The sequence below is a fragment of the Centrocercus urophasianus genome, unplaced genomic scaffold (assembly GCF_019232065.1).
Source record: "Centrocercus urophasianus isolate 14NV4802_14NV808 unplaced genomic scaffold, USGS_Curo_1.0 seq_11, whole genome shotgun sequence".
In the NCBI taxonomy this organism is placed as follows: Eukaryota; Metazoa; Chordata; class Aves; order Galliformes; family Phasianidae; genus Centrocercus; species Centrocercus urophasianus.
Window position 1 is genome coordinate 84,837,151 of NW_024884253.1, and position 25,558 is coordinate 84,862,708.

Consider the following 25,558-nt stretch of genomic DNA (forward strand, 5'->3'; position numbering starts at 1 on the left):
CCTGCTCCATCCTCCGCCGCCGCCCGCCACCGCCGCGCCGCCGCCGCCCGCCACCGGCGGCACCGGGCCCGCGGGGGGCGGTGGGGCGCCGGGTTTGACGGCTGGGAGCGGCGGTGGCGCCCCGGCCGCTTTCCCGCACGGCGACCCGGCCCTGAACGAGCAGGAGAAGGAGCTGAAGCGGCGGCTGAAGAGGTTGTATCCGGCCGTGGACGAGCAGGAGACGCCGCTGCCCCGCTCCTGGAGCCCGAAGGACAAATTCAGTTACATCGGCCTCTCGCAGAACAACCTGCGGGTGCACTACAAAGGTGAGGGCCGGGGCAACAATAACAGGAAATAACGCTCCGCGCCCTCCTCCTCCTCCTCCGCGTCCCCCCGCACGGCTCCGAGCTGCCTTGCCCCAGCCTCAGCCGTCCCCGGGTCGGGGCGGCGCCGGGTCTCGGGGCGGCGGCGGTGCGGGGCTCCTTCCTGCGGGGAACGCGGAACCGGGGGGAAGGGAGAGAGGGGGAGGAGCGGTGCGTTTAGGGGGGGTGAAAATGAGATGAAGCTTTCTGAGCTTGTAGGGTTGTGAGAGAAGGGGGTGGCCGTGGGACTTGTGTCTGCTGAGGCGGTTTTGTAACTTCGTGCCTCCTGGTTCAACTTGCCGGTTCTCCGAGGAAAGATAAAAATCGAACTGCGTGCGCGTACGAATCCGTGAGAAGCGAGCGTAGGAAACCGGCGAGTGTTGGTTGTTATGAAATGTCATAAAAGCTGGAAACGCCGGCGTACGCTCTGACCTGAAAAAACACGGCCACATCTGGTGCTCCAGGCCTGCTCCGAGGGGAGAGTGCTGAGCTTCAACACCGTTTCTGCGCTGGCTGGCGGCGAGGAGCCGGCTCCTTTGTCAGTGCCCAACGAACGGGAGGGGAGGAAACAACCCTGCAGTCACCCTTCTGGGGAGTGCACGGTGGTGAAATTCAAGTGAAATCCCGATAAACACGTTACTGTTTAATCGCAGGGGGAAAACGGCAACACAAACACATGGCAGGATTTGGCTGCCGTGAAAGGATTAAATGTACTCTCTGGGACCTTTTTTTTTTTTTTAATAGAGAGGCTTTATTATGACATACAGAATACTCTGTTAAAAATGCTAAGTGTGCTGTGCCGTATGAAGCTAGTGTGGGAGGCTGGCGACCAGATACAGAGCAGGTTTCTGGGAGGCCCCGAGTGATTTAAGGACGTGTTATTTAATACCCAACTTCACATTTCCTGGCTTTTGTTCAGTTTTTCATGACCTTGTATTTTTAGAAGCGTTTTGTATTTTCTGCTGCTTAGTGGCTGCAGTCGGTTCGTGTTGGTTTTTTTTTTTTTTTTTCATAGGATGATCATAGCTTTATGGCCATTGAGTCTTCCTGTGTGTTCTGCTTTGCCCTGCTCTTTTTGCTCATGAACTAGAATTTAGAGACTTTCTGGTCAGCCAGTGTAATTGGAGAAGTATATTTTCAGGCTTTATTTGTGCTATTTCTGATTTCCTTCTCTTTGCCTTAGTATTAAACCAGAAATGTGTTGCTTTCAAGAGATTACAGCAGGCTCTGTATGCCTCTGAAGTAAAGACAATGTAGGAAATGCCGTGGATGCTCTACCAGAAGTTGTGAAGCACAGTTGGTAGGTTATAGCAATAAAACGCCTTTGCTCTTGCTCTTAAGTAATAGTAAGTTGTGGAGGTTGGAGAGTTCTTAAATTAGCTTAGGGGTCTGTGAAAAAGAGAGGTGTCATGAATGGGTTTTTCTTTCTCCCAGCTACAAGTGGGAGTGAATGGCCTCTCAAGTGGCCCCTCTTTTCTCCCTGGGAGCTGAATGGTGGTGGCTGTGAAGGCAGCCCCAGTGTGTGTTACCAGCCTGGCAGCTGGGCTCAGCAGTGCAAGATATCGGGCACTCCTACCTGAGGCACCATGGGGGGAAGTCACTGAAACGTTTGCTGTCTTTTTTCACCTCCACGGATCCTGCAGCCCTACGAATGCAGTAAAAGGGAGGAAAATGAGGAGGTTCAGTGAGGATCATAAGGGCAGGTAGCATGCAGAAATGTGCGTAGTATCGTGAAATGTTGTCTCTACAAATCAGCCGCAAGTAGAGGTCTCAAAACAAAGCATTCAAAGTATCTTCTTATAGGATATTAGATAACTTCAGAAGCACCAAAAAGGCCAAGCTTTTGTGAAAGAATGGTAGATGTTTTTAGTGAAAATGTGAATGATGCGTTGGACGCAGATTAAGATCTGTTGTTGTGAACCGAAGTATCCAAGGAAGGGGGAGAAGATGGGTCTGGCCAAAGAAGCCAGTGGTCAGAATTGGTTCTTCTCTTTTCTTGTGTTAATGATGCACTTTCTCAAGCTTTCCCTGCTGCTTCTGTAGTTTTTTGACTACAGAACTGTTTATCCACCATTCTGTGGTGGATAGGAGGCATGTTTTTCTGCCACCAGAGGACCACAGAGCACCCCAAGTTGAAGGGACTTGCACAGGACCAGCTGAAGTTCAAACCCTGTGTCTGAGAGCATTGTCCAAATGCTCCTTAATCTCTGTCAGGCTTCACCCTGAGTGTGTTGGGGGTACTTGCTTCTGGAAAGATAGTGTGTTGGGGTCAGGAAACAATCAGAGGAAACACCTTCCAAGTGGCTTTTTCATATCGCTTTGTAATTCTGATGTGCTGGCATATTGTGAAAAACAACGCTTCGTTGATTTCCTGGAGAAATTACGGTCCTCTCTCTGGGGTGTTGAAGATTTGTTTAATTTTCTTTCATATCAGTGGACAACTTGTCTAGAGATGCGAGCTGCTGGAGGTGTCTCTTTGTAGCCATCGCAGCTGTTGTGTTTTATACTGCCTTTCTGGATCTTGTAGGATTTTGCAGGTGTCCTAGGGTGAGCTTTAAAAGCCAGACTTACTGCAAACCCAGGTATTGATCAGGGCGTACAGATTTAAAATCCATTGTACTCTCTGGTGTCAGGATGATGGCACTTTAAATTTTGTTGGGGTGAACAAAACTGGAGGACCCAGTGCTCATGTTCTTTTGTGTTACCCCACAGAATCATAGTAAATTACTTGAGAAGGAAGACATATTTGGGGAGGTGGAAGAGGAGATGCCTGGGCTGGCATGTTGTTTATCGGGTGTAATTTCTTTCCACAGTGATTTATTCTGGTACAGTTTTACGAATTCTGGCTTTTGATTAGGAAGCATTGTCAAAATTTGGATGTGGTACTGATGTACATTGGCACTGGTGGTACTATAATATAATAAAGACTGTACCCCAGGGCATTCTTGTTTTCAGATGGACAACAAATGTATGTTTTGGTGTTGCTGCCAGCTAGCTGTCCAAGCTGATAAAGTTAACACTGTCCTTGTGACTGTTGTTTGTAGTATCTCTACGTAAGGGAGAAGAGAAAAAAACAGTACCATGAGTAGGATTTGCTTAATCTCAAGTAGTTGTAATATTAACAGCTCTGAACTGAAAGAAGGTGATAAAGGAAGCACAAGAGTTTAGAGCAGTCTTGGACCAGTGTATGCTATGTGTGAAGTAGTTATTAAACCAGTTACTTAGCTATTAAGGTAAGAAAGACATCTTCTAAAATATTTCTACACATGTACTTGGAATTACCGCTTGGATCTTGTGGACAGCAATGTATGTGGATGATGTATGTAATATGTATGTTCCAGTAGGCAGGCAAATTGATTTCATTAGATAGTAATCTATACAATGTAGTATAAGGAGATAAAAATACAGACCTAACCAAGGCAGCAACCAGGAAGGAACTTGTATGCAGGAGTATGTAAACAAACCAAGCCATTAGTGAGAAAAATCATGGAAGGTCCTCTGGTAACTTCACTTGTCTTGTGGCAGCTCTCAAAAAAACAAACAAACAGAGAAAGCAACTGACAAAAGTTATGCAATTTTGAGAAATTGGCCATTGCGTGAACTTCTTCTAATGTGTCACAGGCCAGAAATCTTAGCCAGGCATTTATTTACAGTGTAGTTGCCTTTGAACTGTCTCTGGTGCCAAACTAAAAGGATTCTATTTTATTTTCCAGTGCAAACTCTGCCTCCCAATTTCTGTAACAAACAAAAGGGGATTTTATAGTAATAATTCTGTGTTGTCATTCAGTGATGCAGGGATTGTGTTAATTTTACTAGCAGAGAACACTTGAAGTACATTCAGTACTCCATGTAAGACATAGTACACAATGTCTGCTTTGAACACTCTCATAGCTCTGAGATGTCTTGTTTTGTTAAATGGGGATGGAAAGTTGAAGTAACATCAGTAATTTGCTCACGTCTTTTTTTTTTCTTCTCATTTCAGTAAAAGCTTCTCCTAATGAATCCCAGAGATGATTAGGCCCTGGCTATTTAACTTTTGTCAGTCTGAACGAGTCATTGAACCACCTGTTGGAAATAACTTCAGTTAAGCTTACGTAAACTTCATTTAGGGATTTAAACTGTATAAGCATGTTTACCTCTGTTGAGGTCAACATTTCAGTAGACTTCAGTGCACATGCATAACGCACTTGGATTTCAGTTCAAAGGACAGATTTTTGGAAGTTGAAGTGTTTCCTCCAAATATGTTTTTGTCTGAATTAGCTCTTTCAAGTAGATGGAATTTAAATTTAGATGAATTTCTATTTAATCTTGCTAAAGAGCTAATTATACTACTGTTAGTAAAAGTAATTAATGTGAATGACTGCTTAAAAAGAAAATTAAGCTTTACTTAGTAAACACAGACTTGTAGCTGCTGAACATTTTTAGTGAAAACAAAATAGAAAGCATTTGTGGTGATTGAACTTGTCTGTGATCTGGTGTGCTGTGTAAAGCCTAAACTTTGTGTGCTTGTTTTCCCTTCTCCCTCCAATGCATCTGTTTGCAGAATTCTCATTTTAATGCTGGAAGTGAATTTTTAGTATTGAAGATTTACAGTTTGTTTTAAGGCTTTATTATGTATCTTGCAACTATGGAATAACTCTAGGTTATGCAGAGTAGTGTTCATATAATGCACTTCAGGCTTTTGGGACCTTTGATTCAGAAGTTCAGAGCCGGATGTCCAAGGTACTTTTTATTCAAAAGCAAAGAGGTGAGGATTCAGATCAGCAAAGAACACGGTAGTGGTGTGCCAAGTTTGTGAACTGCCTGACTCCCTCAGAGTCCCATTGATGGCAGTGGCCATAAGAGCCCAAGGGAAGTTGTAAACAATTGTAAACACCATGTACGTCAGGCATATATGGTGTTTCTGTGTTTCCATTTCCAGCTATTATAAGGTAAAGGACATCACAGTTTCTCAGTTGTTTACTGTTTCAGAGATTTGCTCATTTTCTGCTTAAACACCAACATTTATCTTGTCCTTTGGTAAGAAATCTTGCAGCTCAGCCACCCGCAGTGTAAAGAGCCTCTATTTTGTTTTAAAGTTGGCTGATAACTAGCTTATCTTGGCTCCTCACGCTGTCTAACATAGCTTAGTAGTACCAGAAGTCTCAGCTAACACGTTGTGGCAGCGTAGAGGTGTTTGGAATGTTTGAAAGTAGTCAACGGCTTGATACTATTGACAGTGTTGTTATAAATAATAACTAAGTAACTGCAAATAAAAGCAGCGTACTCAGGTAGTAAAATAGGATTTGTGGGAGATTACATGAAAAGGCCAGCAGTTCTAAATTTAGGTTGTCTTTTGTTTAAATGGCACGAAAGCAGGTCTGGATACTGACTTCCCCAAGCATGTTGTTTCACCACATGAAGTGCTTGGCAGTACTGGTAAGGTAATCCTGGTACTTGTGCTCGTGTGTGGACTTCTCATTTGCACTGTGACAGCTGTGTGTGGCTGTGAACTGGATCAAAGAACGGATCTGCTGCTTAAAAAAATCTGGTGGGTTTTGTAAAGCCAGATCAGTGAATTCAATCTGGTTCATGGTATGTCCTTGCAAGTAGGCGAGGGGGTGTGAGGAGGGAACTAGTTCCAGGAAGAGGTGCTAAGAATATCTTGGGTTGGTATTGTGTCCAAACACTTTATGGTTTCCAAAAAAAAAAGTCTCCTCAGTAATAGGTATACATTTTCAATAATATTTGTCTAGTTGCTAATGCTTTAGGCATCTATGTGGACGACTTTTCCAAATAAGGAGACTGACTCAAAGTGAAACTACAGATTGTCAAGTGCATTGAATAATCGAGGGAACTTCTGTCTGTTTTAAAATAAAAAGCTAAGGACGCTTAAAAAGAAGGCCATCCTCCCATGTTTTTAAATTAGTGCTTCATTTAATCAGGGGTTGCCGAATTAAAGGAGTCTCTCAGAAGTTTCATGTTGTGCCCGTAAAGTTTTGGGGTGCCTTTTTAGCTGAGCTATTTCTGCGTACTGAAGAATGATAATCTAATTTGTAGTAGCTAAATAGTGAATAACCAGCGCATGAAAACCAAGGGAACGTGGGGAAGCTGTAGGGTTGTGCATTTGGTTATTGCTTTGGTTGACACTGCCTGAGGAGATAATTTGCCAGTTGCGTGCTGTCTTGTATGGAGGAGTAAATTATTACTTCTTCCTCATCTGAGGAACACGTGGAAGGTAGTTAATAAGTTTAATATAGTAAAATATACAAGGTGATCAAAACATCTTGATATAAAATGTTTATTAATGGCACATTGAAGTGAACGGTGCGTTTGCAGCCAGGAAGTTAAGGCAGCTGGCTGGTTCCCTTCAGGTTAGTAATACACTGAGGCAAACTGGTTATGTCACAAGAGTGTTGTGGGTCAGACCTGAACTGGGTGAGCGATGAGTTTGCTGAGCTAGAGAAGTTTTTTATGCAAATGCTATTGTGGTGAAGTGAAGAGCTTTTCTTGGCTGAATATACGTTGTTTGGTAAGAGATGGTGGGTGCTAGCTCTAGGCAAAGAAGCATTTACTGCGTTAGCAACATCTACACTAGAGGGCTCTGTAGATAGAAGTTTGGTAGCATAGGTCAGCTGTGTCTGATTGTTCTTACTGGCTGGGCCATTTTCCTGCAGTTTCTTGCTCTGTGGCTGGGCTTCCTGCATGTGGGATGTATAATCTGTTCCTAAGCAGTAATTCCAGTATTAACACCGCTGGAAGAAGATATTACTTTTTTTTTTTTGCATGTTCAGATTGATTGGTCTCCAAGTGGCAGCAGGCCTCCCTCTCTGGGCTGGAGGTGGCAGTGCTGAAGCCTGAGCCTGGCTCTTTCATTTTTCCTCAGACCCACCTTGAGTCTGGCAATGGGATCTGCGTGCGTTTTTCTTATGACAGTGACAATCTTATTCCTGGACTATCTGCTGTCTTACTGAAAAGCCTCCTGCCAGATTCCACTTTATTTTTATTTTTTTAATACTACATACTAGGTTCCAGTGTATGACTTGAACACAATAGCTGAGGGATTTTGGGAAGACTGGGCTTGCTTGAACAGGTTGTTGCTAAAAACAAGTCAGCAGGCCTTAAGCCTGCTTCCATGTGGCCTGTGGAACAAAAGGCTTTGAAAAAGGTGATGCATCTGGAAGAATCACTCCTAGCAGAGTGTAAATAGCTCTTGGGTTAGGTTGAACAACTTGAGAGTAGGCAGGAGTTGAGATTTTTGTTGTAGAAAAGCTGGTATCTACTGAGGCTTGTAAGGAGTAGGAACTATATTAACTCAGTTGCAGGCTGATGTTAATGTTGTCCTGAAATAGCATTCAGAATGTGGAAGTGAATTGCAAGTCACATAGCCTATAAAGTGACTGATATACTCTGAGAAACATTAGAATTAAAGTGTCTTAAAATTAACCTGAAGATTCAGTAGCAGTAAGCATTAGAATAAACTATTTTGTATCATTTTCTCAGTCTATAAAAGTGAGTCAACTGTGTTTGAGGAGTCATGCAGGACTTTTAAATCCAGGTGGGCTTTTCTCAACTGTATGACTTGCTACAGTGAAACTTTTCTAGCTTCCTGTTGCATAGTAATAGAACTTCTAAGAGTAATGTATTCAAAACTTCTCATAGCATGCTTAGTTGCAGTCCATGTTCCTGTAATGGGAGCTAAATACTGGAAGAGAATATGCCAGCATAAAAATAGGGCTAGCTAGAATACTGGAAATTGCTTGCTTGCTACATAAGCCTTTTAGTTAGAGGAGTTGATGTGTATACCTTTGATTTACCTTGCACAGTTATTTCTAATACATTTTCATTGTGTTCTGAATGTGACTGTTTTTCAGGTCATGGAAAAACTCCAAAAGATGCTGCTTCTGTTCGAGCTACACATCCTATACCTGCAGCCTGTGGCATATACTATTTTGAAGTTAAAATTGTCAGCAAGGGAAGAGATGGGTGAGTAATGAATGCATTATTAATTATTACTTAAAATAATGTTTCAATCATCTGTCAGTCAACAGATGTTTTTGGTATCAATGCTTTTTTTCCATATGTTAACAGTTTTTATGTAGCATAATTCCTTATTCATGAGAAGTTACACTCTGATGTTTGGTTAAGTAAGTTGACTGTGGTATTAATCTTCCACAAATCAGTGTATGTAGTGAATGCCATGATAACATCTCCTCCTTTGCTCTTGACAGGGGAGTTGAGGTTTAAGTGACTTAGTTTGTCATTTAAGTTTGTCATTTGTGTGCTTTTACCTTTAATGGTGTGGTACGTCTGTACAGACACTAGGTAATTTTTCAGAAGTGTTTAGGATGTGCAGCTGATGAACTTACCTCTGTAGTGCAGTCTTTTCATACATGCTCTATTAATTTTAAAAAGTAAAATTATCCTTAAAGCTACTTTTTATTCTGCAGTTATAAGAGTACAGGGGGGTGCTCTGAATGGATATCTGGGAATTTGTCACTATAGAAAGAGCGAGAGTGAGTGAATGAATACAGCTGGTATTGTGAAGGAATATTTTGAAAAGCTGGCCTCTCAGTGTTGCTGTTGCCTTTGAAGGCTGTGGTAGTTTGTTATCAATTCTGTTCTCAAAAGTTCTCTCTGGGAGACTTCTTTGCTATCAGAATCTTGCACCTGCAGTTGCTGTTGTCATATTGTGAAGACCTAAGTATCTTTAAGTTAAGACAGTAGTAATTAGTGTTTCTGGTAATGATTTGCTATCAATTTTTTTTTTTTTTAACTTAGACACTTGAAAAAAATCTGCCCTTTTGCTGGCAGTTAAATAGAGTACTGTGATTTGCTAGCAATGCTAAGCCTTTTCCTGAAATACATTTGTGCCTGTTAAGGTTGGAAGTTGTTTTCCTCTTTCTTATTTAAATGATGGACTTTAAAATGCTGCCAATCTGTATGAAGGACAGAGTGTTGTTTTACCAAACCTCACTCTTAACCCTTTGCTGCCTTTTAGTTGCTTCTAGTGCAGAAGGTTGTTTGGGGCAGTCTACAAAAGTGGAAGCCACCTTCAAGAATTTCAAGATTTGTGAGCTGTCTGTAATTAAGACTTGTGAATTAACAAGTGAGCTGTTCATTTTCTTCATAGTGTAATACAGCATGGGTGCACAGAGCCAAGGCCAAATCTAGCTTTAGTTGCTGAAGAGCAGGAACTGGCGTGGGGCCTCAGTGGACACTTCCGTCTCTAGACCCTGCCTTCAGTACCAAGAGACTTTTGACAAGATGCAGTGTGAATCTCACAGTTCTGTGTTTTCCTGTGTTCAAAATAATAAATTATTTTCAAATTATTAAACTGGGGAATATAATGCAGAGACATACAAGTAGGTCTACAGAGAACAGTCTTATAGGCTTTATTAGTTCTTCCTCATTCCCTGTTGTTTCAGCTGGCTGGCTCCACACACAGTCTTAACATTTTTTTTTTTCTTCCTGGCATCTGGTAATGGGAAAAGAGTTCATGAAGGCTATGACTGTAGGGGACCAGCATGCAACTAATATGATCAATTAGTTGGAATGCCTTAGTGTTGCAAAAGAATGTACTTTCAAGTCTGAGCCTGGCTGTGGAAGCACAACAGCCCTTGTTTTATGGTGCTGTTTAAAATAAAATCCTGGACTACTAGAGGCAACTTGACTATCTGTCTGCAAGATTAAGTACAGCTTGCAGCCTTCATAAATGCCAATGGAGAATATAATGCTGTTTGAAATTCCCTTTGGTAGTGGCCTTTACTTTTAGTGTTTGTTTCTTATAAATGTGCAGCTTAAAGTATTTAATCAATGAATTAAATTGTATGAGCAAGTCTATCAGCATTCATGTTTTGTGTACTCTAGCATAGTGTGGCTTCCCTCAAATCATCAAAACCTCTTACTAAAAACCTTGTCTAGGAGATCTGATTTTTTTTGTCACCTGAGAACTTGGTGGTCCTGTTCCTGGACTTTGATCTTGATTATCTCAAGGTTCCTGAGCAATCACAAAGCTGATTTTGCCACCTGCAAAGTTGGAGCACAGCTCCATTTTGTATAGGGTGTAGATCTGACAGGGCTTCCACTATGGTTTGTTGTTCTGTCTGGGAAGCAGAATTGATTTTGTTGCTCTGGTGACCTAGGCCACTAAATTCTGTATGTATCTGGGGGATCGTAGTCTTGAATAGGAATTTGAAAGTGCATAATATATTCATTTTGCATAGTAACCAGCTTGTAGGCATACTGAAGAAACCACAAAAGCAGGCTTACTAGGAAATAAGAAATAGATATGGAGGTTAGTGATGCAGAACAGATGAAGAGTAAAGTTGTTTTTTGATAATAAGTGAGAAATGATAGGGCCGTGCAACAACTGGTGGTAACAGATGAGAAAAAGGGAAGTGAGAATGAAGTTTAGTAAAAGTAGTAAGGTTGAAATATCTTTCAAACAACAACTGTTTTGGCATTTGTATAGCACTTGGCATGAAGAGCCATAATGTCCTTTATGTGCTGCTGTAGTACAGATATGTGAATAATTCTTATCCAACTTTAAAAAGTTCTCATTAGAAGCTGTCATACTGTTTTGTAAGTATTTTCTGTTCTGCATTTCTTCAGTTTTTTTTTTTTTTTTTTTTTTTAAATTTCATGCCTCCTTTTGCATTCTGAGGACCTCTTTCTGTTCTCCTTTTTACTTTTGCTTTGTTTTGCTTGGCCTCACGTGGAATGTTGTGGGCAGGGATGTGAGTGGTTAGAGATAATAGCAGTAGGTGAGTAATGGATGTAGGATGGGGAAGAGTACAAAGGTGATAGTTACAGTTGTTACAGGACATGTTAGGAAGGAGACTATTAATGTCAATAAGCTATATCTGGATAACTGCTGAAATCTCCAGTTAATAGAAATTTATTTCAAAACAAAAAACCTAGTAAATATGTAAGTCAGATCTGAGAGTGTTGCAGCAATTGATTGCAAAATATTATGATATGGTAGAGGAGGCTAAACATAGCTATAAGTTAAGTTTTAAGTTCATAACAGTTCTAAGTGTGAAATTGTTCTGTCAGAGAACTAGAAATAACAAATGAAGTTTTACTGTAATTTCTTACAACTATGGTTTTAGTGTCATCTAAGTTTCTAGAGTAGGGGCTTAATTATACCAGCATACATCAATGGTCTGGGAATGGAAATGAACAAGGATGTGCGAAGTCCTGTTCTTGTGACTTGGGAATCAATTACAGTCCCCTTACTTTCTGGAAGTGACCCCCATGTGTCCGTTCTCTTTGCTAGGCTGGTATGTGCAAATGAGAATGTATCCACTCTCAATTCTTGATTTCACTTTCCTCGTACTGGCTTATCTGAGCCATGCTAATCTTTTGCACATGTAGCTCCTCTGGCTTCGTGTAAAGGAGAAATGCATCTGCCTTACAGCGCAGCATTTTATTTCAGATAGCAGCAAATCCCACCCTCTCTTTGCAACTGGAAGTTCCTTGTGTGATGCTGTCATGGTTTATGTAAGCTCTAGTGGTCTGTGGGCATTCTTCTTTAGTGATCAGGAGTCATCTGTATCTCTCTGTTAGGAATCCGTGAGCTTTACTGTACCCTTTGGTTGCTCTCTTTGGGCACTCTAGGCTTAAATATACTCCAGTTTCACTTTCCTAAGGGCTGTCTGAAGGGTGTCCAGTGGCTACCAGAAGCCAAATGCTGTCCTGTCATTCTGTGTTATAAATAGCTTGTGTGTGTATCGCAAGGCGATCATCCGTTTCTACATGAGTTTCAGACGTAGGCTTGTTGATATGTGCAGTGAATCTCCTCTTTTCCAGTCAGAGCAAGTTTTTTGTTGTGTTTACGGTTTTTATTCTAAGCTGTGGTTTGAATGCTTTGTGGTGATTCAGCCATGAAAAGCAGCAGTCTCTGAACACTCGCTGAGGTCTCTTGCTCTGTCCCAGTTTGTAGCTGTTTGTGTTAGCTACACGATAAACCTGAGTGGGTAGCTTGTTCTCCAGAAGCTGACCTCAAGACTGAGTTGTTTTTTAGCCTAATTAGTTCCCAGTATGTCTGTTTATATGGCAGCGTACAGAGAGAGGGCTTCTTGGAGCAGAAATCGGCATCTGCCCCCTGGTAGGGAGGGAATGCCATTTCTGGTTTTAGAACCAGCTCATGCCCACCTAATGTTAGTTCAAACACAGGATTTAATGGTTGTCAAGTCTTTCACTTGGAGAGTGTGGTTGTTTTTTTTTTTTTTTTTGGTCAGTTTCCTTCCCTGGGCAAGTAAATTTTTGGGGAAAATGCATTTATACTCAATGTCTTTAATTCTGCCCATTCTTTATCTCGTGCGTTGATTTGTAAGCTCAATGTTGAACAGTGGGCAACTGATACCATTGCCGTTTATTTCTAGGCAAGTTTTTGTACTTTTAGAACAGCTGAGGAAGATAAATGCTTAATTACATCCACTTAGAGGATTTTATCTTCTTCTTTTGAGAAGAATGAAATCAGGAATTGGAAATGCGAAGTTGCCCAGAAGAAGGAAAAAAAGAAAGCAAAGAACATGGAGGTTGGAAAGGCTGCAGTGTTTTTAGCAGATAGCACAGAGCTAACACCTCTATGGGAGCAACTGGTCTGTAGTGGGTTGTGCTGATGCAAATATTTACAGACAGGCTTTGTATTGCACTTGTAAGATCTGCTAAACGTCCTGTACCAAAATCAAATGTTACAACAACTCACAGGTGTATCAGTGTGGTTTTTAGCAGCGTTGGCTTATGGCTGTTTTTAAACACTGTGCAATACAACTAGATTTCTGTTTTGGCTATGTTTTGCAGTATGCATGGTGTATGCGGTGAGGTGAGCGAAGAAATAAGTAGCAACTATCCCAAAACATCCTGGTGAATTACATTTCAATTTCCATGGTACCCATGCCTATGGTTTAGGCAGAATTTTAGCGTGTTTGAGTGATGTTTGTGACATCCAGCATTGTGCTGTCCTTTAAAGTATGTATGTAACTCTTTAAGCAGAAACAATGCTTTCTTGCAAAAAATATTGCTGATGCAATAAGTTGTCTTTTCCTTTTTGGCATCCAGTGTACCTGTTTTCTTGTAAACAAACCACAGAAAAATCTTCAGTTGCTGTTTTCTTTGTGTTTGTTTTGTATGCTACTAACCTAACAGAAAAACTTCGTGTGGTCTATTTTTGTCCTTCTGTTGTGTCCTCAGAAAGCAATTATTTATTGCAATAACAGTCATCTGTTACCACAACGTGCAATCTTCTCTTGCTCTCTGTTTACATGTTACTGGCATTCGTTAGCAGAGTACTTGTTTTAATTCTACTTCATACACAAGAAAAGTCTGAAGTAGCTTTATTATCTTAATGCTCTGACTTAATACAGGAGGAGATTGGATGGTGAAATAGCAGGTGTATTTCCTCTATAACTGTAGCACTGCTTCGTTTTTTATCCATGCAGGTGACAATTGTAGTTCTTTCCCACTCGTCAGATGTTTAAAAGTGCTGGAGGATTATTGAGTTGGTCAGAGATACCTGTAGCTGGAACAAGGAAGGGTTTTGTTTGTTGATGTTTTCTAGAAATTTAAAAAGAAAGTGTAGAGACTGTCTCATTTCTTGATTTCTGCTTCCTACAGAATTGTAAGTTATTCCTTTCTTACAAGGTTCAGCCACTTAAATAAACTGCACAGATGACACTCACTGTCTTGCATTATCTTATTGTCTGTGCAGCTGTTCTTTTTTTGGCTGCGGTGTCACCAGAAAGGCTTTTGTTCTCAAGAAGTGTCACTAGACAGAAATGGTGCAATCTCAGAAAGTGAGAGGGCTATCTGAAGGTTGGAACAGTAAATAGCTATCTCTAGGATCATTACAGGAAAATGGTACAGGAGTAAGTTTCACGCGCCGTCAAAGATGACTGTCTGATTTTTCTTTTCCTCTCCATGTAGAACTAGATCATCTAGTCGGGTTTATCATGTTCAAAATACTGTTTCCTTGGCAACATTTCACAAAATTAAACTTGTTTTCAGTTTGAAATGAAAGACTCAAACTGTCTATGGCATATTTTGAAACACTTAAATAGAGAGAAGTTTAACAGCTCGTATCTTATTGTGAATGTGCAGACAATAAGAGTCTCAGATGAGCACATTCCTGCAAAATTTTAATGCAGACTAGCTCTGTGAAAGATGAAATTTGAATACCTTTTTGGTATGCTGTATTTCTGTGCACTGCCAGTAAAGACAGTGTAGAAAATAACAGGAAGATGTGATTTGGACTTGGTATATCCTTCCAGTCAGTCGGTTGTGTAGCCTCTTAAGTTCAGTGTTAAGATTCTTAAAGATGTTGTGTTTTTTCCCTCCTCGTACCCTTTTGTAAGATAATAACTTGACAGTAAAACAAACTGCACTGGTTTTATGACTGAATTTTTTCAGCACGTGTGAAAATTGAGGATCTTTCAGTTGCCTTATTTATGAATTTAAGGTCACGTAGTGCTTGGACTACTTAGGTCATTTTCTTACACATATTACAGAAACTCTGGTTTTACTACTGTATGGTGTTAAGTTGCTTTCTTCATAGCCTGGAGCTGCTGTAAACCTACATGCTATAAAACTTTAGTCTCCAGCAAAAATGTGAGTTTAGCTCGTTATATGGAAAGGCTCTTGAGGAAGAAAGAGTTATTGTGAGCTTAATGCTTCTTATGCATTTCACTTGAAGAAAGCCCAATTTTTTTTTGTATTAGCGGAGAATAAAAGTACTTAGCACAATACCTGCATTTTTGATATTTGCTTTTCCATTACTTTGTGGAAAACAGTTGAATCTTAATTTGGGTAATTTTTGTCACTGAAGCAAGTCTTACTGCAGGTAATGACTATGGGCTTAAATATGAGCTAAACTGGTTTATAAAGCAAACAAAAATCTTTCTCAAATTATGAAGCTTAGTGTTGCCAGGAAAAGAAATTAAACAGTTGCATGTAGCAGTTTGCATCAGTACAACTTGTGTTGATATATTTTATGACATCTAAAACCTGTACATCATGATACCATTTCACCCCTCAATTTACAGTTGTTTACCTAGTTGACTAACTACACATCAACCAGAACAGATGGTGTTAGCCAAATTTTGCTCATTTCTCAACTGTAAATGGTAGCCATCCCTTTCTCCTTCTGAAGGGTGTCTGCAGTAGACATGTCAATTATTTAAAATGTTTTAATCTGATTTTAGTTGAATTTCAATTCATGCCGTGCCCTTTGATGCAGTGTTGTTACCATTCAGCAGTCCTAAGTGAATCCCAGAGAAAAATACGTCCTGTAGACATCCATCTCCTTGCCAATATGGTGTCAGCATTTAGTCACCACCAATGGCAGAATCCTTGTTCCTGACTGTATAGGGTCTGCTGGATATCTTAGTCAGTAACTCCACCTTTACCATTGTTAGCAAGCTAAAGAGAAGGCTCAGAAGTTGCAGAGTATGTTATGAGGACATGGGCTAGTGAAGAAACTGAGTAGATGAGGTTGGTGGGTGGATTTGATGATCTTTTATGTGTTTTCCAGCCTGTATGATTCTGTGTTCATCTAAGGGAAAACATAGGTAGTACCAGAGTGTTTCCTAGGTGATCATTTTCTATCAATTATCTTCTATTTTTCTGTATAACCTAAATCTTGTCTCTGTAAGAATACTGAAATGTACCTTAGGTTGGTTGAATGTTTTTTAAATTTTTTCAATGAAAGGCTTTCAGCAGTTGATGGTTATCTAAAAATAAAATAAAAAATGTTTTGAATTGGCCAAGAGGAGGCTTTACAATAATGGATTTTCAGTCTTTACGTGAGAATTCTTCATGCATCAAGCTCTACTGTGCTTACTTTTTAATACAAAATCAATGGTTTTCCACTTGTTGCTTTCATTTATGGTTGTTGTCTCTGCTGTAGTGGTGTCTTAGTGATGTAATTCACAATGCAGAAAAGACTGATGCTTTGGTTTGTTGCCTTTTTTGCTTCAGCTCTTCAGTATCTCTAAATGTGATATAAGCAGTACATATGTTTGTGAGGTTCCATTTCACCCTGTTCATGAGTTGGAGGGTAAGGAAGATTGATACCGTAATTAATAGTAGCAGAGGAGGGCTGATGTAGAATGTCAAACATAGAAGCAGATAAGGTTACTATTGGAGATGATCATTACAAAAAGCAGAAACCCCTTTATGCAGTTAAATATGACTGGTGTTTTCCTGCTCAGTTTCATTCTATGTGGAACATATTTTAAATAGCAGATTAAGTTGTGTTTTCTAGTAGAACAGTTGCTTTAAAAAAACTGCATTTTACTAAATGAGGATACAAAGGTCATGCTTGTTGTTGTGAGCTATTTTCAAATTGGTACAGGGAAATATATTTTGTTAATATGGCTTATCCAGTATTTCATGGTAAACTTATGCTAATTAGTTTGAACTGTTGTCAAAATAATTTGTTGTGCTGTGATAATCTAAGAAATGTTAAGTTTAGGTGATGCCTGCTTTGGCTGGTTCTGTTTGCTTTTGTTTTTTTTTGTTTTGTTTTGGTGTGCTGGTAAAAGCTGAGCTTTTCATTGTGGTGTTTTTCTTTCTGATTTCCTGCCATCGTGGTTGTGAAGTAAGTTTTTGCTTAACAAACAGAAGTCAAATTGATTTCACTCACTTGAAATACTGTTATTGGGAGGGTGGAACTGGGTGATTATTTGTTTTGAGTTTCCTTTATTTGCTATGAAATGGATAAAAATTGTATCGGACACTGAATATCAAAACTTTTTGTAGAGCTGGCTCTGGAGTCTGACTGACCTAGCAATAACTTGCTTAGACTTAGGATTCCTGGTCAGCAAAATAGAAAAAAAAAAAAAACAACAAAAAAACCCTAAAAAATAATTTAAAAAAAAATTCCCTCTTTCCTTTGCCAACAGATTCCTAACAGCTAAGTAATATTACTGTTAAATGCCTTAAGGTAGCACTCTGCTCTGTGATCCAGGCCTTTAATGTTTTAGTTTAATCTTCCTGTGAGTGTCACGCGAGGATGCGCTTTGCTCCCGAAAATATGCAGTTTTCCTTGCATTTCACAAAATCACTCAATCCAGACTGCAAAACAGGATTGCACGCATTGAATAAAAATGTGATTAGGCCACTTTCTACATTCATGCTCTGAACTTTTAAGTACTGTCTGTGTTCTCTATGAGTAACCTAAGATGCCTGGAAGAGAAGAATGTTATCCATCTGACAGAGACTGTCTATACTAAACAGTGTATAGCAGGAATGACTTTTCTGTTGAGTTCTCTTGCTGTGGTGCCAGTATTAAAGGACATCTTGGTGGCTTCATTGGTGTATGATTAATGCATACAGTGCTTCTAGACAACATCCCCCATGTATACATATTTTTGTAAGAGACATAAATTTCTTCTCTTATTTCATTTTTACAGATACATGGGGATTGGGCTTTCGGCACAGGGTGTCAACATGAACAGGTTACCAGGTATGTTTAGTACTTTTTATATTTGGTAGGTTACTTAGATGGTTCATTTTGATTTGAAATCTACTTGAGCTTCACAGGAGAGTTCTGGTAAGCACCAGAGTGTAGCATGACATCTGTGTTGTATCAGTTTATCTGCAGCATGTAGAACTTGCAGGTAGAAAGCTTTGCTTTCTGTTGTGTTACTGCATATTTGTTCCTGTACACTGACAACAGGTTATGCAGGTTAGGCAAACAAATAGACTTAAAAGTTTTAGTCATATTTCCTGATATTTTTTTTTTTTTTTTCCAAAAAGCTATAGATTTCCTTACTCTGTAAACTGTCATGATAAAGATTAGCTCTTATGGTAAAAAAATTTCTTGTCAGACGTGGAATGAGCTCTCCTGCTGTCACTTAGGCTTGTGCATTTCCAACCTCAGTAGGAAGGGTGTATGACACAGTTTCAAGCTTTGACTGTTCCATTGCTGCACACGGTCAAGGACACAGTCTTGCTAACAGCTGTCAACAGTATCACTGTATAGTATTTAAAGAAGCTCTGTGTGCATGCATGTTTTTCTGTACATTGTTAGTTGTCTTGAAAAAAGAGAACTGTTTTCTTGGGAAACTAACTATATACAGAGTGTGAAATCATTCCAGATTGACTTTTGTGTGACCATGTTCTCTCTCTTTGAATATCAGTTTGGGTGCTGTACAAACAATTTTTAAAGATGCAACTGATCAGTGTAACTGCATTAATTTTGAGTATTTAATTTACTGGGAGATGCTTAATTTGCCAATTGAAGCTACAGTGTATGAGTCTGGCATGGGTCATAGTGATTAAGGACCTAAGTATGAAAATACATTAAAAATTTTATGCATCAAATTGAAGAGAGAGAATAAACCCACAGTCATCTGCTAAAAATAATTGTGGAATTGTCAGTATAAACTCTTAGTCATGATATATATTACCCAGTGGAACTGGTAGCTTGTGTTAGAGATCTTGCTCTGTCATTTTGAATAAGCATTTAATAGAACTGTTAGGAAATATTTTGTGGTGCCTGAAAGTTTATTCCCTTTCTAGGAGTTTTTGCATAGTGTTGAATCAGAAGCTGTGAATTTGTTTAGTACAGCAGTGAGGTTTCTTAACTGGTTCTACAGCATCTTTGCCTACAGAATTAGTGCCATGTTTGCATACGAAATGACTTGCCTGCTGCCTGTGACTTTCATCTGTATCAATATTTTTTTTTCCCTTCTTTTTGTGATGGAGGTGGCAAAGCTTAGGGCCACTGTAGTCTAGAGACTCTGCTATTATGCAGAAATTGTTTGCTGACAAGTAGTCATTAAGAACGACCAGGAACTGAAGTATGGTTCCCCAGAGATGTGTGTTTGGGTTTTAGGAAGAATTTGATTATGAAATATGGAGGCAACAGTTTTATAAGATGAAAGGAAGAGCAGGAAGATCTTCACTGCTTTGGAGGAGAGCATGTCAGATGTACAGATAGCTTTGAAATTTCAACATTGCAGCTGAGGATGTTTTTGGTGTTGATAATTTTGCATGTTTGCTTAAGGGGAAAGTGTTTTCTAAATTTGTATTGCCTTTTAAGTACTGCAAATGGAGCCACCTGTTCAGCCATTTTGATAAAAGAAGCTGTTGTGATTTTTTTTTTAATGAAACAGTTCTGTTAGTTGCATAAGAAATCTTAGACAGCTGAGCATAATAATTGATCTTTCTATCCTGGTTAGAATATACTAACTTTGCTCTGTCTTTCTGTTATTTTTGTAATAAAGGAAATGAACAACTTGTAAACGCTTTGTCCTCTAGGTTGGGATAAACATTCATATGGTTACCATGGAGATGATGGACATTCATTCTGTTCCTCTGGAACTGGACAACCCTATGGCCCAACATTTACTACGGGTGATGTCATTGGTTGTTGTGTCAACCTTATCAACAATACGTGCTTCTACACAAAGAATGGACATAGCTTGGGTATGGAGAAACATCATCTCTTAATGACAGCATTATGTCTAGAAATCTGATGCTTCCTACGTATTTTAAATCAGAAACATTTCATGCTAGGAGCGATGTATTTGAATAGTTCTTTCAGTAACCTTATATTCTATGAAATAAATGAAGAATTGCAAAGAATAATTTCATACGTGTTGTATGCACTAACATGCCTTGTGAATTTGGAAGGATTTGCCATAGCATCTCCTTCCATAGGACTTACATTTATGAACTCACAAATACTTAATGTTCATAATAGAAGTCAATTGATAAGAGTATTGAAGAAATGGAGAATGGATACATAGGTTACTCTGAAAGTAATGCCTTCCTCTTTATTTCCATGCAACCTGAAGTTGATACAAAGAGCACAGTAACGCCATTTGTGAGAGCCTGTTTTTAGCTGCAAAACTCTAATTTTCAACATAGCCACCACTGTTAGTTGGGTGTTTTTGGCAGCCGTGAAGAAGTGCATGCTGCACTTGTAACAATCTGCACTAGCAAAGTTTAGCCACAGCCACCACTGCTGAAATGCACCACCTGCTGCCTCACTGTGCTCAAATCCATTCTTTGGTCTCTAGACAGTCAGCAAGCATCAGTGAACGTCAATGAGTGCCATTTTTTCCACATGGAGGAAATCAGTGACACATCTTTGCTTCATCTGTGCTTCCAGGTCAGGCGCCATTCTGTCAGACTGCCCCTCTGCTGCTGTCTGCTGCACTGCGACAGCATGTGACAGAATGTTGATAGGAAGGTTCAACCTCTACTGCCATACCACCAACATCTGCCTCTGATGTTGCAGGATGGCATAGTAAAATGGGAGATGTTACTTCTGGAGCAGCTTTCAAATTTTAAATTCATTTCTGCTGTATAGGGAGCACTTAACCTTCACTAAGCCCTATATAAAACTAGCATTATTTTGAGCATATCTTGGAGAGCAGTGTCTCTTGGATTCCCCATCTGGAGTCATGTGTAGTTGGGATATTGTCAGGAATTACACAAATTGCACTACCACTAAGTCCATGAGGTACTTCTGGTACACTTTAGCATTGTGCAAGACAAATAGTTCTAGAGTTTGAAGATGGTTGAATGTACAAGAATGCAGTAACTTAATGCAATTTAAGGAGCAAAGTGTAAAGTAGTGTGAAGAGAGAAAAAAAAAAAAATCAATTTCCTGCATTAAGGAGAGAGCAGGATCTCTTTACCAAGTCCCAAGATCTTGGAACTGTGCTGAAGGAAGTAAGAAGATTCAAAGGATAAGGCTCAGAAAAAAGAGAAGCTGTCATGGATAGAAATGTGATAAGGAAAAGAGAAGCTAGCTTGAAATGAGATACTGAGATTGCAGAGTCTTAAAGTCATTATTTAACTTTCTCATGTTTCCAAACATGTAGGAAGTTTGGAAAGTAGTAAAATGAAGGGCATGGCTTGAATTCTCTCAGAACAGAACAGTTTGCTCTGGCCTTGAGCAGATGGGTCTGACTTGGGAGTTCTGATGCCTGCTACTTGAGCAGGGCTACGATGCCTCCAAAGGTTTCTTCCAAGTAAATCTGTGATTCTATCATGATTTAATATAAACGAATGAGTATGCTTGAACCGTGCACTGTGTAGTGATGTATTTGAAAGATAAGACTGATGTTTTGTTTATTCTAATCTTTAACTTGGTTAAAGCTGAGAGGAGTAATCTACCTTCTTTCATCTTTTGGAACTAGTAGCAGTTGTGATCATGTGCACGGAAGGGCTTAGTGGGAAGGAGTAAAAGTTCTTTTTCAGTGAAGGTCTTAATAGAGACTAGATTAGGCCAACTGTGAAATTAATACTCCCAAGTGACAGAAACCTGTTTAAAGAGGGGAACTGAATGGCAAAGAGGAGAGGCAAGTAAAATGTCATCTACAGTAGAGGGTCTGATAAACACTTTGTGGATTTCAGAAAGAAACCTGTTCTGATGTGGGCTTTGCTAGACTGACTTTCTAAAACTGGAGTTCTGATTCTCTATTCAGGGGAGAAAATAAATTAGAGGTTTGTGTTGTTGCTTCTTGTTGTCTAGGATTCATAAAATCTCAAATCAGACAACACAGTTTTCTTCTCTGGGCTGCAGATGTAACAGTAGTATTGGGAATATTTGGCTCAGTATGGAATTTCATGCTTCAGAAAGGTCTAAGCTAAGATTTTTGCAAATGTGAAACCCAGGATTGGATGAGGAATATTCCCCTTCTACCCCCTCTAAAAAAAAAAAAGAGGGAATTTGGGAGAGGAGGACACCAAAAACACTTGCCTCTTGCCACTTAACTGTTTTTACCTTAACGATGGTTGTGGTTGTTTTGGAATAGAATGAGTTGGATTTCAAAATGTGTCAAATTTTTTTTTATAACTCTTCACTTAAAAATAAGTGAAAAAGTAGTAGGTAAAATGATAGGTAGCTTTGAGGTGTGATGAAAGGAAATATTTACCAGATACGTCAACCTTTTGTACCAAAGCTGTAAGAACTCAGTTGCTCTCAAGGTTTGAAATCTTGGTGAAGAATGGAGACAGAAAGCAGTGGTGGGATTTAGGACAAAAGGTTAAAAGCTATGTTTTAATCTTACATTTGAAAAGGCAGTGATTATGAAAATAAATACAGGTTTCAAGGGGTAAGTGGATTTGAATCATTATGTACTTCTAGAAGAAAAAAGTTGAAGTCACAATTCCAACAATTAGAAAAACACGGAGTACTGTTACTATTTGGCTATTTGGAGAAGTAAACCTCCTCCTATTTATTTTTAAATGATAGCTTTTTTCCCCTGATCTGCTTGAAGTTCCTGAAATGCACGGAGGTCAGATTTTTCTTTAATCTTGAGATGACAGCATCGGTGTCTTGGTCCTGTGGGTGGGTGGATAGATGCTTTTAATTATGTAACAGAATATCAAGCTATTCTGATCACAAAAAAGTCACCTTGGGGTGAGCTAGAGTGAAACATCTACCATCCTTGTTCAGAGTATTACAGGCATGTGCTGTTTATAGATATTGCCTGCTTACAAAGAAAAATAATGGCAAGCAAAACATGGATGAGCCTTGACATCTCAATATTAAGACACGCACTTAGAAGAAATACTTTGAGGTTTTTCCCCCTAAATTTTAATCAGTAGCAATAATCTTCATGTTTCTTAGTCTGCATATCTGCATGATGCTTGCTAAGTCTTTGGCCCTATTAGGAAAAACTGTGGGCAAATTATGTGCTTTTGAAAGAAAATAACTTTTTGCCAAATGTTGTTCATTACTCAAGCACATCAGTTGTGCCTGAGCATCATGAATGTCATCATTAACTGCTTATTTTGAGATAGTTTGGGTGAGTTTTCTGAACGTGTGATGATATACTTAAGAAAATATGACTAGAAGCCAGACATACAGAAACTAATCTTAATTTTCTCCTCATTGCAGGCATCGCTTTCACAGATTTACCGGTAAGACAAGTGCATTTTCAGACAACTTTCTACATGTTACATAAACCGATGTTTAGATTTAACTTGCATTTAGCTTGTATTCCTCAGAAACCCACTGAAAATCCTCTTCACTGATTTAAAATCAGATCCTTTCACCTTTTAAATGATGAGTTCTTAATTGAAGCAAAAAGTTTTCTGTTTTTACACCGAACCTCACAGGGTTTTTGCTATTCAGGTATTCAGTGTTCAAGCGATTCTAGTGAACTTCCACCAGAATGTTGTGTATGAAGGAATGGTACATACAATTATTTACTTTGTACTTGATTTGACAGAGCCAGGCCTTATGTAAAGATCAGTGCTTCATGAAACACCAGCACTGTGCATATGTGTACAGCTGTGTTACCATATGTGGAAAGGCTGGGTACTTAAGCATTGTCAGTGTAACTCATGCTTGATGCTTAGCTTTCAAAAACATTACAAGTTTGCTTCATAAGATCAAACATTGAAACATTTTTGTTTTGTTTTGTTTTTTTGAGGAAGTTGCAGGTACTTGAAGTCTTCTATCTTTTTGGTTAATTAAATTGTATTTCCTTAAGATCACTATAAATGTGTTCCCTATGCTATTGGTACAGGCATGATACTGCACTTACTTTGCTTTCCTCATCCAGTTATTTCTGATTCATTCTGGTTAGGGCACAGAGTGTAATGGTTCCATCTGGCCAACTGCTCTGTTAGCTATGGCCATAGGAGGTGGGGAGGAAAAATGAAGCAGGTGGCACAGGGTTGGGTGCTTCATGAAGAAAGCTGCTGCTGTCCTGGATCTGTGGGATGCCAGCAGGAGTACTTGCTATGGTACCAGCACAGGAAAACTGACATCTTCACCTAAAGTTTGAAGCTGGACCCCTCCCCATTAGAATTGATTGCTTTCATTGCATCAGAAGCTTTAAGACTTGTGCTTTGTTGCTTAGTGTAGGCTAGATAACATTATAAACAAGGCTAATTTAGAAAGCCAGAGTAGAGAAGAGGCAAGAGAGGCTTTGGAATGGTTTTAACAATCAGGGTATTTTTCTTTTAGTTTCACTGAGCTTCAGGTTCTTAGTGGCCTATCTGGTGATAACTTTGTACTCATGGCTGCCATTCATTCAGTACACAGTTCTGTAGACCAGCATACCATTATACCATAACACCATTGATGGTGGTGTAAGTAGGATATGGATATACCAAACATAAAGCCAAAAGCTAACTGCCTGCCATACCATTTCTGAGATGCTAAGAAAGTTAGCTTAATCTCAACCCACAGACTTTACTTTTCTCGTATTTGGCATATTTCAAGTTTGCATTGAGACTTAATCTCTAACCAGAAAATAAAACTGAGACAACAATGAGTGCTTTAAAGTTTTTTTAGATACAAGTTCAGGAATTCATGAGAACCCCAATGCGCTGTTGCTGTTCTTTTTAGGCATTGCACTTGGATTTGAGGTTAATGAGTTTTCTATCCTGTCAGTTCTTACCATTAAAATTCAGTGATGTTTCTAAGTATTTCACTCCAAAAGGAAAATGGCCCACTTTGTAAGTTTAATTTTTATTCTCTTTTGAAAGAAATTTTAATCTTGGTCTTGGAAAATCATTTAAAAATTGGTACTTAATATTTTGTGAAATTCAAACCGAAAGTTGTAAACTTTAGCACAGTTTTAAAAAGTGCCTTTTCTGACTGGAAAGAGAATGATCACTAAGCCTTACTTAATCATAGAATCATAGAATTGCTCAGGTTGGAAAAGATCTTCAAGATCATTGAGTCCAACCACAACCTAACCATCCTACCCTATTCTAACAACCCTCTGCTAAATCAGGTCCCTGAGCACCACATCCAAACAGTTTTTAAGCACATCCAGGGATGGTGACTCAACCACTTCCCTGGGCAGCCTATTGCAGTGCTCAACAACCCTTGCTGTAAAGGAGTATTTCCTGATACCCAACCTAAAGTTATCCTGGCACAACTTAAGGCCATTTCCCCTCGTCCTGTCACCGGAGAGAGCAGAGCCAACCTCACTGTGCTGTAAGCACCTTTCAGATATTGGAAGAGAGCAATAATGTCTCCCCTCAGCCTCCTTTTCCCCAGACTAAACAGCCTGAGTTCTTTCAGTCTCTCCTCATAGGGCATATTCTCCAGCCCCTTCGCAAGCCTTGTTACTTATTTCAAAATAAAGAATGGTGACCATTGGGAATAAAACTCATCTGTCATTGTATTGCTGGATTGGTAGAAGTTGCTTCAAATGCTGGATGTATGATCCAGGGGTATTTGCTTTTTCACACTACTAGTAACATTGGAGTTATTACAGAGTTCTGTTGTTTCTTTTTTTTTTTTTTTT

At 39.4% G+C, this 25,558-nt stretch overlaps 1 protein-coding gene across 1 annotated transcript in view; it reads left to right on the top strand.

Moving 5' to 3' along the window:
• The window catches only part of RANBP9 (RAN binding protein 9), a 37,111-nt gene that overhangs the window by 117 nt on the left and 11,436 nt on the right, over positions 1 to 25,558 (top strand). Inside the window, 6 exon segments of the mRNA XM_042833526.1 lie at positions 1 to 2; positions 4 to 305; positions 8,195 to 8,306; positions 17,738 to 17,790; positions 19,590 to 19,757; positions 23,188 to 23,210. The exon segment at positions 1 to 2 is cut by the window's left edge and continues 117 nt beyond it. Of these exon segments, the coding sequence (XP_042689460.1) occupies positions 1 to 2; positions 4 to 305; positions 8,195 to 8,306; positions 17,738 to 17,790; positions 19,590 to 19,757; positions 23,188 to 23,210 (660 nt within the window).